At 39.4% G+C, this 14,715-nt stretch overlaps 1 protein-coding gene across 3 annotated transcripts in view; it reads left to right on the top strand.

The window, feature by feature from the left end:
- The first annotated feature begins 462 nt into the window (after positions 1–462).
- Positions 463–14,715, top strand: part of MON2 (MON2 homolog, regulator of endosome-to-Golgi trafficking) — a 142,295-nt gene continuing 128,042 nt past the window's right edge. For 2 of the 3 annotated variants that reach the window (XM_036758375.1, XM_036758373.1), the window contains exon 1: positions 570–970. In XM_036758375.1, coding sequence (XP_036614270.1) covers positions 860–970 — 111 coding nt within the window. In that variant the 5' untranslated portion in view covers positions 570–859. Of the gene's footprint in view, positions 971–14,715 lie in introns of all 3 variants that reach the window. The other variant, XM_036758374.1, reaches the window with a different exon arrangement.

The raw sequence follows: 14,715 nt of genomic DNA, 5'->3' as shown, positions 1-14,715 counted from the left end.
GCCTTTTTTGTGTTTTTTTTGGCAGATACCTTCTCATTTTTACGGACGTGGAAACTATGGCAAACAGGGTTAAGTGACTTGCTCAGGGTCACACAGCTAGTGTCCGCCGCGGCATTTGAACTCATGGAAATGAGCTTTCCTGAGTCCAAGCGCAGTGCCCTCGGTACGGCGTCATCTAGCTGCCCGCGCGGTTTATTATTAACCCCATTTTACAGATGCGGAAGCTGAGATTCATTCCAGCTCGCCTTTAATAAACGCCCCTATGCGCGGGCGGCGGCCTTCAGGTGCGCCCGCTTTCGCCCGTAGAGAACCAGCCCAACTCCAGGACAAGCTCCAGGACAAGCTCCAGGACCTTCCAGGACGACGGGCGCCTGCGCACTCAGCTCCGGAACGCTGGCCCCGCCCCCCGAGCCCCCGCCCCTCGCCGGGCTCCTCCTCACCCCTCCTTCTGGCCTTCGGCTCCGGTAGCAAGAGCAGCCGCGCTGTGCGGAAGTGCAGCTGACGTGTCCCGGCCGCGCGGGGGATTGTGGGGAAACTCGGCTAATGGCGGCGGCGAGACGAAGCTCCGGGCACAGCGGGCGCTGAAGCTTCTGCCCCGTTGGCCGCTGGCACCGCCGCAGCGGGAGGAGGCGGGGGCGGGCCGCAGGCGACCCCAGCAGCTGCTCGGAGCCTGGCCAAGGAGACGCTCCTGCAGGCCCGGCGGAGCTGAAGGGCCGGGAGGGGAAGAGGGCGAAGGGAGAGGCGGCCGTGGGGGGCCGCAGCCTCGGGTCTCCGCCGCCACGGAGCCCGGAGCGAGGCTGCTGCTGAGGGCGTGTGAGTCAGCAAGCGGGGGGCGGCTCTCCCGGAGCTCGGGGGGATCATGTCCTGCACGAACAGCCCCGAGGCGGTGAAGAAGCTGCTAGAGAACATGCAGAGCGACCTGCGGGCCCTGTCCCTGGAGTGCAAGAAGAAATTCCCACCTGTCAAGGAGGTAGGAGGGGCCTTGGGGCCTCCGCTTCGTCGCTCCGTCCCCACCCCCGTGGGGCCTGACTCTGACCCATCCGCCCCACGAGCGGGCCTGGCCCACTCACTCCCCAGGTCCTCGAGGGGTGGGAGAGAGGGTCTACCCTCTCCTGCCTCGGCCACGCCTCTCCCACTCCCCTCCCTTCCCCTCCCCCCATCTGAATTTAGAGTAGAAGTTTGCGAACGGAGCCTGCTTAATTTAGTCCTGGTGACCCCCACTAGACTTCTCCCCGCTCCCCGTCTTTTCTTTTCACCTTCTAAGCTAGTTAGAAAAGTTCAGTGACGGTGGCATGGCCCAAATAACTTGGATCTTCTGATACTTTAGTCTCCAACTGCCCCGTGAATTTGTGGTGAAAGCGACAGAAGTCATGTCTGCAGAGTATATGAGAAGCAGTATGCTCCTCCCCTCCCAGGTATCCCAAAAAACTTAATGAAGTTTTCCGCTTTTGCACCAACATTTTTGGGACACCTTTTTGAGCTTTTAATAGCTTAAAACGTCATTTAAGACTTTGGGATACCCTGTAGGAGGAACATACTTTTAGACCTGGAAGGCACCTTAGAAATAATATAGTCTAGGGATTCTTAATCTTTTTCGTGTCTTGGGCCTCTTTGACAGTCTGATGAAACTTATGGACTTCCCTCTCAGAATAATGTATAAACTAAAATACATGATTAAAAAGGTAATCAGTTATAATGAAATGCAGTTATCAAAATATTTTTTAAAAAGTTCACAGACTTGCAGGTTAAAAGCCCCTTCTGTGTACAGATGAGGAAACTGAAGCCCAAAGAAGTTAAGTGATTTGCCTAAGGTCACATGGATAATAAGTGACAGAACTGGGATGTTAGATGCTGGTACTTATTTTAATTTTTTTTATCAGGAGGCATTAATGAACTATTGAGCAGTAAGTAACCTCTCTACTCCCTTGCCGACTTAATTATTATCTCTGTGCTGATGACTTGACCCTGTTTCCATCCCTAGTCCCAAATTACCAGTTACTAACTTTATTTCTAATTGCACATCTCATCCATATCTTAAACTCATTGTTGCCAAAACTAAACTTAGTATCTTTGCCCTCCATCTACCACTTTTCTGAACATCCCTGATTCTGTCAAGGGCCCAACAGTTGTTTAAGTATCTTGGTTGTCATCCTCAACTCAGTAAAGATTTATTAAGTTCCCACTTGTATGCCAGGCCCTGGGAATAAAAAGCTGTGTTTTGACAGTCCCTGCCCTCAAAGAACTTACAGTGTAATGGGGGAGACCACATGCAAACAAATATATACAAAACAGGCTATATGCAGAATAAACAGGAAATAATCGACAGTGATAAGACCCTGCAATTAAGAGGGGTTGGGGAATGCTTCTAGTAAGAGATTTTAGTTGAAACTTAAAGGAAGCCAGGGAAGTCACTAGACAGACAGGAGGAGGGAGAACATCCTAAGCCTGTGGGATGGTCAGAGAAAATGCCCAGAGGTGAAAGATGTAGTGTCTTATTCAGGGAACAGCCAGAAAACCAGTGTCACTTGGTCAAAGAGGAGGTGTTGGAAAGTAAGATATAAGAAGGCTGGAAAGGCAGAAGGAGGCTGGTTATGAAGGGCTTAACAGAGAATTTTGCATTTGATCCTGGAGGTAATAGGAAGCCACTGGCGTCTATTGAGTAGTAAGGTGGCATGATTAGACCTACACTTTGGGAAAATCACTTTAATGGCTAAAGAGTGGGGGGAGACTTGCATGTACTCCACAAATCCACTGTGTTGTTAAATCTTGTTTCTGACTGTCCAACATTGCTTGCATTATCACCTGGTCTTACTACTCATACAATCACCACTGCAGTTCAAGCTTTTTGTCACCTATTGATTGGACTATTGCAATAGCCTCCTAATTGATCTTCCTGCCTCAAGGCTCTCCCTATTCCTAAACAGAATTGCAAAAGTGATATTTCTTAAGTGCCGGTCTCACTGTGCCTTTTCCCTATTCAGTGAACTACAATGGTTCCTCATTTCTTGAATCAAACATAATCTGCTCTATTTGCCACTGAAAATCTTTAACATCCTGGCCCTAACCTACTTTCCAGCCTTAACATTACTTATCCCTTCTTTCAGTCTCCAGTCCAGCCAAATTGGCCCTCTTTGCGGTTTCTTACACAGGACATTCCAGCTCTTGGGTTTCAGTGACTTCACACTGACTGTCCCTCATCCCTGGAATGTGCTTCCTCCTCCCCTCTGCCTCTAGTTTCCTTTAAAACTCAGCTCAATCACAACCACCTATAAGAAACATTTCTTGATCCTGCCCTTCCTCTCAAAATTACCCTGTGTATTTTGTTTATATACTGTGTGTACTTATTATTGCACGTCTTTCTTGATAGAACCTAAACTCAAATTACTTACCCTTCCTGGCCCTTAATTTTCTCATTTGTAAAATGAGTGGGTTGGACTAGATGAACTCTGAAATCCCATCCAACTCTGGATCTCTTGTGTTCCTTGAGGGCAGGAATTGTTTCATTTTTTTCCTTTATAATGTCTCTGCCTAGCAAAATGCCTGGTACATAGTAGGTACTTAGTAAATGCTTTTTGCTTGATTGCTTTTGGAGGGAAACTACATGTATTTGTTGTTGTTCAGTTGTGTCTGACTCTTCATGACCCTATTTGGAGTTTTTCTTGGCAGAGATACTGGAGTGGTTTGCCATTTCCTTCTCCAGGTCATTTTATAGGTGAGGAAACTGAGGTAAACAGGGTTAAGTGATTTGCCTAGGGTCACACGGCTTGTACGTCTGAGGCCAAATTTGAACTCAGATCTTTCTGACTCCAGGCCCAGCATTCTTATATATAAAATTGGTATAGTTATTGTCCTTATCTTGTGTTTCCCAGTTTGGAGCATCAATAGCAATGGAGTAAGTTCAATTGCATACTGTGTTTTTTTTGGATAATTATTCTTTCTTTGAGCTTTATGAGAGGACAAGTAGATTTTTTGACTGTGTACAGACAGCTGATTGAGGATGACTTTCATGTCAGTAATGATGTGTCTTTTCCTGATTCTAAACATCATCAGGTTCATTTTTTGTGATGGTAGTGTTTATCACATCTAGTGCTTACTGGTACATAAAGAGAAAGTATCCCAGTTGTAATAGGCATGAGAATTCTGTGTAGACTATGAGTCTTTATCCTCTCCTTCTTTATTTTTGACCCTTGATTTTCAGCATATTTTTTTCATCATCTATTTTGCTTTTGCATTTAAGTCACTGAGTATTGAAGTATATGTTGATTTAATTTGGAGGGTCTTAGAGATCTTTTGTTGTTGTTTCAAATGGAATTGGAGGTGATCGAATTGGGTTTAGAAACATATTGGTTGTATAAACTGCAGCTGTTTTCATGGTGGTCTTTTTGTAAATACTTGCCATGAACTATGCAGTAGGTGATGATCAAATGTCCTGTGAAATGATGTTTGTTGATTCCTTTGGATGCATGATAAAGTCAACTCATTTACTTACCTCTCCAAGAAGAACCTTGGAAGCTTCCTTTCCAAGCAGCCTCCCTCAGTCCATAGAAATGAGAATAACATTATTGACACAATTCAGTCCCTGAAATAGTATGTCAGTTTTGTTAACCATCGCACAAGGAGCTCATGTTTAAAGTATTAATAATGAAGCTGAGGTTTATAAATGGTCCAGAAAACCAAGTGATTCTTAGTAGCCTTTGCCCCTTTTTTCCTTAACTCTGCTACTGTCCTTGCAAAAGTGGAAGGGGATTGCTTTGGAATGAGGGCCATTATATACTTTTTGTTTTTTCATAGGTGACCATAGATTTACCAAGTGGTCAACCAGTGGCAGTGAAAGTGGTCTAAGCCAGGCTAGACCTCTGAAAATACAGTCTGTTGTCAGGACTATACTTGAACCCATATGTGATTTATCATAGTTGTAGTCATAGTCAATTAGCATTTATTAATGTGCCAGGTACTTTGCAAAGTGCCAGATATCCAGCCCCAGCTCTCAAGAAGTTCACAATGTAATAAGGGAGAAAGCATGCAAATAACTATATACATGTAAGATTTATAGAGGATAGATTGGGGATGCTTAGAAAGGGAAGGCTCAAAGATTAAGGAGGACTGGGGAAGGGCTTCTTGCAGAAGATGGGACTTTATGCCTGAGATTCGAAAGCCAGGGAAAGTAGGAGGTAGAGATGAGATGGGAGAGTGTTGCAGTTATGAGGAACAGCTAGTTAAATGCAGCCATTAGACTGTGACTTCCTTCTTGACACATTTTAGGTGCTTTAATACATGTTTATTGATTGACAGCGGAGAGATGGTGTGTTTTTGCTAGGAAAAGCAAAGAGGCCAGTGTCATTGGATCAAATAGTACTTGGAAGTGGGGAATGATGTGTAAGAAGATTGGAGAGGTAGGAAAGGGCAAGGTTACGAAAGGCTTTAAAAACCAAATGCATCATTTAATCCTAATGGTGATAGAGAACCAGTGCAGTTTATTTAATAGGAGATAATATGGTTAGAGTTAGCTCTACACTTCAGGAAGATCAGTTTGACATCTGAATGGAGGATGTACCCTGGAGTGAGGAGAGACTTGAGGCAGGCATATCAATTAGTAGGCTATTGCTGAAGTCCGGGTGTGAGGAGATGAATGAAGGCGTACACTAGAACTGTGGCAGTGTCAGAGGAGAGAAGGGGTTATAGAAGAGAGAGGTTACTGAGGTAAAATGACAGCTAATTGGATATAGAGTTACAGAGAATGAGGAGTGGATGTTGACCCTTAGGTTTTGAACCTGCCTGACCGGGGAGATGGATAGTCTTGAGATTAACAGATAAGTTAGGAAGAAGGGACAGTTTGGGGGGAAGGGGAAATTAATGAGTTCAATTTTGGGCATTTTGGCTTTTAAGTTATTTATGGGACATTCAACGTTTTTGGTGAGTATGAATTATTTTTAATTTTCCTGAAGCTATTTGTGGATAATGGAGTGGAAAAATGTAGGAAGTGAGGTTGAGGGATAATGGAGTGGAAAAATGTAGGAAGTGAGGTTGATGATACCAGAGCAGGGGTGGGGAACCTGAAGCCTTAAGGCCATATGTGACCCTGTAGGACCTCAAGTGCGGCCCTTTAACTGAATCCAAACTCTACAGAACAAATTCTTTCTTTGAGGCTTCGGGTCGCCCACCCTTGGTATAGAATGATGGTGATGGCTTCTGATATACAACCAGTTTAGAGAGTTAGCAAGATTGTCTGATCTGGTAGTTTACAATTTTGACAGTGAATTATAGCAACACAACCTACTTTATTATGAAGAGGGAATGATTCTCTAATAGGACTTGAGATATATGATTGTTACAGTAGATCTCAGGGCTCTTGAATTTAGGAAACAGAAAAATTTACATAATTAGGCATGTAAAAATCCTTTCAGTTCTTTTTTTTTTCATGCATCCACCCAAAAGGAGAGGGGAGAGAATGAATAGAGTAGGAAACTTCCATGGATATATTGCGAAATCCAATAACCTTACTGGGTATTCCCCTAAATGGGGAAGATTGCTTCTCTTCCTAAAACTGAGAGACAGAGAGGGACTCCTAAGCTAGAATTAGAGGCCCTTTCTTTGATGACCAAGAAGATGAATGCCATTTGGGGAGAATGGAGTTGGGTCTCAGACGATCGGTTATAAAGCATGTTGCAAACCTTAAAGTCTTATGTGGCATTTGTCATTAAATCACAGGTCCAGTCCCTATCCATATTACTGTTTTTCAGAGTTTGGGGAGAGTAAGACCTGATAATTTCACTCTGTGAAAGAAGCTCCTAAGTGAGAAAATGCCCTCTGCCACTGCATATGAGCAACTTCCTGGCATATAAAATTCCATCTCTCATCTCTTTTGTCTTGGTACTGGCTATTCTCCGTGCCTCAAATGCTCTCCCTTCCAAACTCTGCCTCTTAGATCTGAATCTCTTGTTTCCTTTAAGACTCAGTTCACGCACCAGTTTCTCTAGCAGACATGTCCTCTTCCCCCCAGCAGCTGGTACAATCTATTCAGTTTTCCTTCCATCTGCCTTAACTGTTTTTGCTTAATGAACGCCTTTGACAATCTTGTGAGACCTCTGGACTCCTTCTCAGAGTAGTGTTTTTAAATGCCTAAAAGAAAATACATCAGATTAGAATGGAAACAAATTATATTGAAATATGTTTTTCAAAATATTTTTCTTTTAAAATTTATTATGTATTTTTTAACATTCATTTTAAAAAATTTGAACATCAAATTATTTGCCTCCTGCCTGTCCCACCCATTAAAAAGGCAAGACATATTATATCGGTTATACATGTGAAATCATGTAAAACATATTTCTGTATTAGTCATATTGCAAAAAAAAAAAAAGAAACAAAACAAGAAAAATAAAGAAACTGAAAGAACCTTCTTTCAATGGAAGTGGATAGCATTTTTCATCTTAAGTTCTTCATTAGAGTCTTGGTTCATTGTATTGACCAGAATAGCTAAGTCATTCACAGTTGATCATCATACTATATTGCTGTTACTGTGTAGATTATTCTCCTGAGTTCTGCTCACTTTACTTTGTATCAGTTCCGCTAAGTCTTCCAGGTTTTTCAGAAACCATCCTGCTCATCATTTCTTATAGCACAATAATATTCCATCACAATCATATACCATAATTTGTTCAGCCATTCCCCCCAGTTGATGGGTATCCCCTCTATTTCCAAACTCTGGACCTCACAAAAACAGCTACTACAAATGTTTTTTGTACATATAGGTCCTTTTCCTTTTTCTTTAATCTATTTGTGATACAGACCTAGTAGTGTTATTGCTCGGTCAAAGTGTATGCATAGTTTTTTAGCCCTTTAGGAATAGTTCCAGATTACTCTACAGAATGTAACATTAGATAAGTTCACAACTACACCAAATGTGGAATACTGACCCAATTTTTCCACATTCCCTACTACATTTGTCATTTCCTTTTCTGTCATATTAGCCAAGCTGTTAGGTTGTGTGGTGGTATATCAGAGTTGTTTTAATTTGCATTTCTTTAATTAATAGTGATTTAGAGCATTTTTTCATATGGCTATAGATAGCTTTAATTTCTTCATCAGAAAACTGCCTGTTCATATCCTTTGACCATTTATCAAATGAGGAATGACTTGTGTTCTTTCACATTTGACTCATTTCTCTATGTATTTGAGAAATAAGGCCTTTCTCAGAAACACTTACTGTAAAAACTGTTTCCCATCTTTCTGCCTTCTAATCTTGGTTGTGTTGGTTTTGTTTGTGCAAAAACTTTTTAATTTAATCACAATTATCCATTTTGCATTTCATAATGTTCTCTCTTTTTTAGTCATAAATTCTTCCCTTCTCCATAGATTGCACAGGTAAACTATTCCTTGCTCCTAATTTGCTGATGGTATCACCCTTTTTGTCTTAAGTTACGTACTCATTTTGACCTTATCTTGGTATGTGATATGAGGTGTTGATTTATGCCTAGTTTCTGCCATACTGTTTTCTCTAGTTTTCCCAGCATTTTTTGTCAAATGCTGAGTTCTTTTCCCAGAAGCTGGATTAGGGTTTATCAAATAGATTAGTGTAGTTGTTTAATACTGTGTTTTGTGTACTTAATCTATTCCACTGATCACTGTTCTATTTCTTAGCCAGTACCAAGTAGTTTTGATGATTACTGCTTTATGATGCAGTTTTAGATCTGGTACAGCTAGAGTACTTTTCTTTGCATTTTGATATTCTTGACCTTTTGTTCTTCCAGATGAATTTTTTTATGATTTTTTTCTAGCTCTATAAAATAATTTTTGATAGTTTTATTGGTATGGCACTGAATAAGTAAACTAATTTAGGTGGAATTATCATTTTTATTACATTAGCTGGGCCTACCCATGAGCAATTGATACTTTTCCAGTTGTTCAGCTCTGACTTTATTTGTGTGAAAGGTGTTTTGTAGTCTTGTTTATATAGTTCCGACATTTGTCTTGGCAAGTAGACTCCCAAATATTTTATATTTTCCACAGTTACTCTAAATGAAATTTCTCTTTCTATCTCCTGTTGCTGAGCTTTGTTGGTAATATGTGGAAATACTGATGATTTATGTGAGTTCATTTTATATTTATATTCTATGACTTTGCTAATTATTTCAAGTAATTTTTAAATTGATTATCTTCTGTAAAGAGTGATATTTTTGTTTCTTCATTGTCTATTCTAGCTTTCAATTTTTTTTTCTTCTCTTATTGCTAAAGCTAACATTTCTAGCATTGAATATATTTAATAATTGAATGTATTGAATAATAGTGGTGATAATGGGCATCTTTGTTGCACCCCTGATCTTATTGGTAAGGCTTTTTAGCTTATCCCCATTATAGATAATGATTGCTGATGATTTTAGATAGATGCTGCTCATCATTTTAAGGAAAGCTCCCTTTATTCCTATGCTCTCTAGTGTTTTTAATGGAAATAGGTGCTGTATTTTGTCAAAAGCTTTTTCTGCATGTATTGAAATAATTATATTATTTCTGTTGGATTTATTATTGATATGATTGATTATGTTAATAGTTTTCCTAATAGTGAACCAGCCCTGTATTCCTGGTATAAATCCCACCTCATAGTGGGATTATAGTCACAGTGTATTATCCTGGTGATAACACTATTTAACATTTTTGCATCAATATTCGTTAGAGAAATTGGTCTTTAATTTTCTTTCCATTTTGGCTCTTCCTGGTTTAGGTATTAGCACCAAATTTGTGTCATAAAAAGAATTTGGTAGGACTCCACCTGTTTTTCCAAATAGTTTATATAGTATTGAAATTAATTGTTTTTTAAATGTTTAGTAGAATTCACTTGTAAATCCATCTGGTCCTGGTGAGTTTTTTTTTAGGGAGCACATTTATGACTTGTTCAGTTTCTATTTTCTAAGATGAGCTTATTAAGTATTCTACTTCCTCTTCTGTTAATCTGGGTAATTTCTATTTTTGTAAACATACACTTAGGTTGTCAGATTTACTCACATCTAATTGAACAAAATATTTCCTGATAATTGCTTTAATTTTCTCTTCATTGGTGATAATTCAACCTTTTCATTTTCTGTACTGATAATTTGGTTTTCTTCCTTTTTTAAAATTAAGTCAACCAATGGTTTATCTTTTTTTCGTCATAAAACCAACTCCTAGTTTTATTTATCAGTTCATTGTTTTACTTTCAATTTTGTTGAACTCTCCTTTGATTTTCAGGATTTCCAATTTGGTGTTTAAGTGGGAATTTTAGATTTTTTTCTTTTTCTAGTTTTTTAATTCTATGTTCCATTTATTGATCAAATCTTTCTCTATTTTGTGGATGTAACTGTTTAAAGATATGCATTTTCTCCTAAGTACTGCTTTGACTATATCCCACAAATTTTGGTATGTTGTCTCATAGTTGTCATTCTCTTTAATGAAATTATTGATTATTTCTGTGATTTGTTCTTTGATCCACTCATTTTTTAAGATTAGATTATTAATTTTTAATCTATGTTTCCTTGGCCCTTTATTGAATGTAATTTTTATTGCATTACGGTGTGAAAAGGATGTATTTAATATTTCTGCTTTCCTGCATTTGATTCTAAGGTTTTTATGCCCTAATACATAGTCAGTTTTTGTGAAGGTGAAATGTACAGTTGAGGAAAAGGTATACTCCTTTCTAATTCCATTGTTTTCTTCAGAGGTCTGTCATATGTAACTTTTCTAAAATTCTATTCATCTCTTTAACTTCTGTCTTATTTATTTTATGGTTAAATTTATCTAGTTCTGAGGGGGAAATGTGGAGGTCCCCCACTACTATAGTTTTCTGCATATTTCTTCCAGTAACTCATTTAACTTTACCTTTAAGAATTTGGATTCTATATGTTTGGTGTATATGTATTTAGTATTGATATTACTTCATTGTCTATAGTACCTTTTAGCAAAATGTAGTTTCCCTACTTTTCTCTTTTAATTAGGTCTGTTTCAGTGTTTGCTTTGTCTGTGAGATCATGATTGCTACCCCTGACTTTTTTTACCCTAGCTGAAGAATAATATATTCTGCTCTAGCTACTTATATTTATTCTGTGAATACCCTTCTGTTTCAACTGTGTTTCCTATAAGCAAAATATTGTTGGATTCTGGCCTCTAATAGACATTCTGCTACCCACTTCCATTTTATAGGTGAGTTCATCCCATTCACATTCACAGTTATTATTATTGTTATTATTATTATTAACTCTCCATCCCCCCCCATTTCTATTTCTCTCTCTTTTTACCCTGTTCCTCCTCAAAAGTCTATTTTGCTTCTGACTACTGCCTCCCTTAATCTGCCCTTCTGTCAGCTCTCCCCTCCCACCCCCCCAAATCTTATTTCCTTTCCCTCTTCCATGTTGGGCAAGATAGATTTCTGTACCCAGCTGAATGTGTATGTTATTCCCTGTTTGAACCAATTCTGATGATAGTGAGGTCCAGTTATTGTTCCTCCGCTCCCAATTTTCCCCTCCATTGTTAAAACTCTTCCTTATGTGCCTATTTTATATGAGACAATTTTCCCCCTTCTTCCTCTTCCTTTCCCCATCATATTCCTATGTCTTATCCCCTTAATTCTTTTTTTTTTTTCGAGATCATCCCATCATAGTCAACTCACATTCATGCCCTCTGTTTATGTATACTCCTAACTTACCTAGTAATGATAAAGTTCTTAGGAGTTACAAGTGTCATCTTCCCAGATAGGAATGTAAATAGTTTTACCACATTAAATCTCTTAAGATTTCTATTTCATGTTTATCTTTTTATGTTTCTATTGAGTCTTATGTTTGAATGTCAGATTTTCTATTTAGCTCAGGAATGCTTGAAAGTCTTCTATTTCATTAAATATCCATTTTCCCCTGGAGCATCATGCTTAGTTTTGCTGGGTAGGTGATTCTTGGTTGTAACCTTAACTCCTTTGCCTTCCAGAATATTATATTCCAAGCTCTCTGTTCTCATAACTTAAAAACCACTAAATATTGTATGATTCTGATTGTGGCTCCACAATATTTCTATTGTTTCTTCTTGGCCGCTTGCAATATTTTCTCCTTGACCTGGGAGCCCTGAAATTTGACAGTAATATTCTTGGGTGTTTTCATTTTGGGATCTTTTTCAGGAGGTGATCAGTGTATTCTTTCAATTTCTATCTTTATTATCTAGTTCTTTGAAAGATGATGTCTTGGCTCTTTTTTTTGATCATGGCTTTCAGGTGGTCCAGTAATCCTATCTCTTCTCGTTCTACTTTCCCATTCACTTGTTTTTCTGATGAGAGATTTCATATTTTCTTCTATTTTTTATCGTTTTTTTGACTTTTTCTTTCTTTTTTTTTCTCTTTTTGAGAGGGTAAGGCAGGGCAATTGGGGTTAAGTGACTTGCCCAAGGTCACACAGCTAATAAGTGTCTGGATTTGAACTCAGGTCCTCCTGACTTGGGCCGGTGATCTACTCACTGCATCACCTAGCTGTCCCTACTTTGTTTCTTAATGTCTCTTGGAGTCATTAGCTTCCAGTTGCCCATTTGTAATTCTCAAGGAATATTTTCTTCACTGACCTTTTGTACCTTTTTCCATTTGGATAATTCTGCTTTTTAAGGAGTTCTCTTGGTATATTGTGCCTTTCCTACTTCTTGGCCAGTTTTGTTAGGTGTTATTTTCTTCATTTTTTTTGTGCCAAGCTATTGACCCTCTTTTCATAATTTTCTTGTATGGCTCTCATTTCTTTTCTCAATTTTTCCTCTACTTTTCTTATTTGATTGTTAAAATCTCTTTTTGTGCTCTTTTTAGGAATTCTTGTTAGGTTTGTATCCAATTCACATTTTTCTTTGAGGCTTTGCTTGTGGCTACTTTTGCATGGTTGTCTTTGTCTGAATTTGTGTTTTGGTATTCAGTGTCACCATAGTAGCTTTTTATGGTTAGGTTCCTTTTTTTGTTGTTTGCTCATTTTTCCAGCCTAATTCTTGATTTTTTAACTTTATATTAATGTTTGACTTTGCTCCCAGGGTAGAGCAAGTACTGTCTCAAGCTTCAGGTGTTTTGTGTTGCTGTTTTCAGAGCTAGCTATGGGGGTCTGTAAGTTTTTGGTGTTTCCCAGGTATTATGATCCAAGGAGTGGCGTGGTCACTGCTCTCCTGGCCTATGCTCTGGTCTTTACCCAGGAATGGACTTGCTCTCCTGAAACCACCAAGTGCTTGGTGCTCCTCTTGGCATTAGAACTGTGACCAGATTTCCTGCTGTCCTGTAGCCACAAGTGCTAGGGCTCCTTTCTATCCTGGACCTGCGACTTAGGACTTACGTATGAGCAATTAAACAGTGTCCTGCACCCATTGCCGGCAAAGGGGCAGGACACAGCCTTTGGCATCTTTTCCAACTTATTCACCAGCTTGTTGCCCTCTGCCTTTTTCAGAAACATGGATGTCTTCCAAAAATATTCTGATAAACTTGTTTTTGACTGCAGTGGCCTGTTGGATCAGGGGAGCTGAGTTTGAAAGAAGTTCGATATCATTTCCTTCAAGAATTGACCCATCTTTTTGGGCTTGAGAAATAGCACAAGCAACACTTGATCTCTTGTGCACTCTTCAGATATATTTTTCACCCAAGAAATTTATGATTTCAACAAGTGAGCCATTCTCTTGAATAACAACATTGATGGGGAAGTGAGCATATACAGATTTCATCTTGTAACGAAATTCCAGGGTAACCCCTTTGATCTTGTTTTGTACGTGACTATAGATTGTGCACACAGTTGTAAGTTCTTTTCGATTTCCCCACCATTTGTCCACCCAGAGCCTTTTTTTCTTCTTTCCAGGGAGACTGAGCTCAACATTGATATGGTTGAAATCCCTGTGGAGAATTCCTCTGGGACCCTTCACAGTAACTCCCACCCTTAAGAGAGATGTCAGCATTTCCTGGGATGTTGACAGTCTGGTTGCTTAGAATGGTCTTCGTTCTGGCTAAAGAACTAGAATCTCTTTCTGAGCAGCTGTCCGACCCCCTTATTGTGTGTGGGCTCAGAGCTTCCTTAGGTGCTGCTACTGTTGCAGTCACCGCCAAGGCTTGCTGATGGTGTTGCCTCTGCTTGCGCTGCACTCCAGGCCAGCTCTCTTGCAAGTGTTACAAACTTCTGCTGAACTCCCAAGTTGTCTTAGGCTGAAGAAATGTCTCACACCAATCTTTTATTGGCTCTGCCACTCCAGAATTTAATTTGAGGAATTATTTTAAAGTTGTTTGGAGGAGAGAATGATGGGAGAGTTCAACTGAGTTGCTGCCTGTGCTCTACCATCTTAGCTCTTCCCCCCTCAAAATATTTTTAAAAACAAGTTCTTAATCCTGATCTTAATTCCTATCTACTCTGTTTTTCTCTTTGTTCTGGTTTATATATGTTGTTTTCCCTAGTACAATGTAAGCTCCATGAGGGCTGAGACTTTTTGTTTTTGTTTGTATCCTTATTGCTTGGCACGGTGCCTGACACAGATTAAGTGCTTAATATGCTTGCTGATTGTGTCCTCTCCTGCTTCTCTGTTTCTGTTCACATTGTCTCCTATATTTGAAATAACTTCTCCCATTCTCTGGTTATTTTCCATCCATTGGAAGCCTTCCCTTTCAAGGCCCTCTTCAAATTCCAATTTATTTAACAAACCTTTCCTGATACATAAAGGCAAAAGTGATCATTTTCATCATTATCATAGTACTTTGTCTAACTG

This window comes from Trichosurus vulpecula, chromosome 5, assembly GCF_011100635.1.
Source record: "Trichosurus vulpecula isolate mTriVul1 chromosome 5, mTriVul1.pri, whole genome shotgun sequence".
Lineage (NCBI taxonomy): Eukaryota > Metazoa > Chordata > Mammalia > Diprotodontia > Phalangeridae > Trichosurus > Trichosurus vulpecula.
Note: the sequence above shows the minus strand (reverse complement) of the source record. Positions and strands in the feature narration are given on the sequence as shown.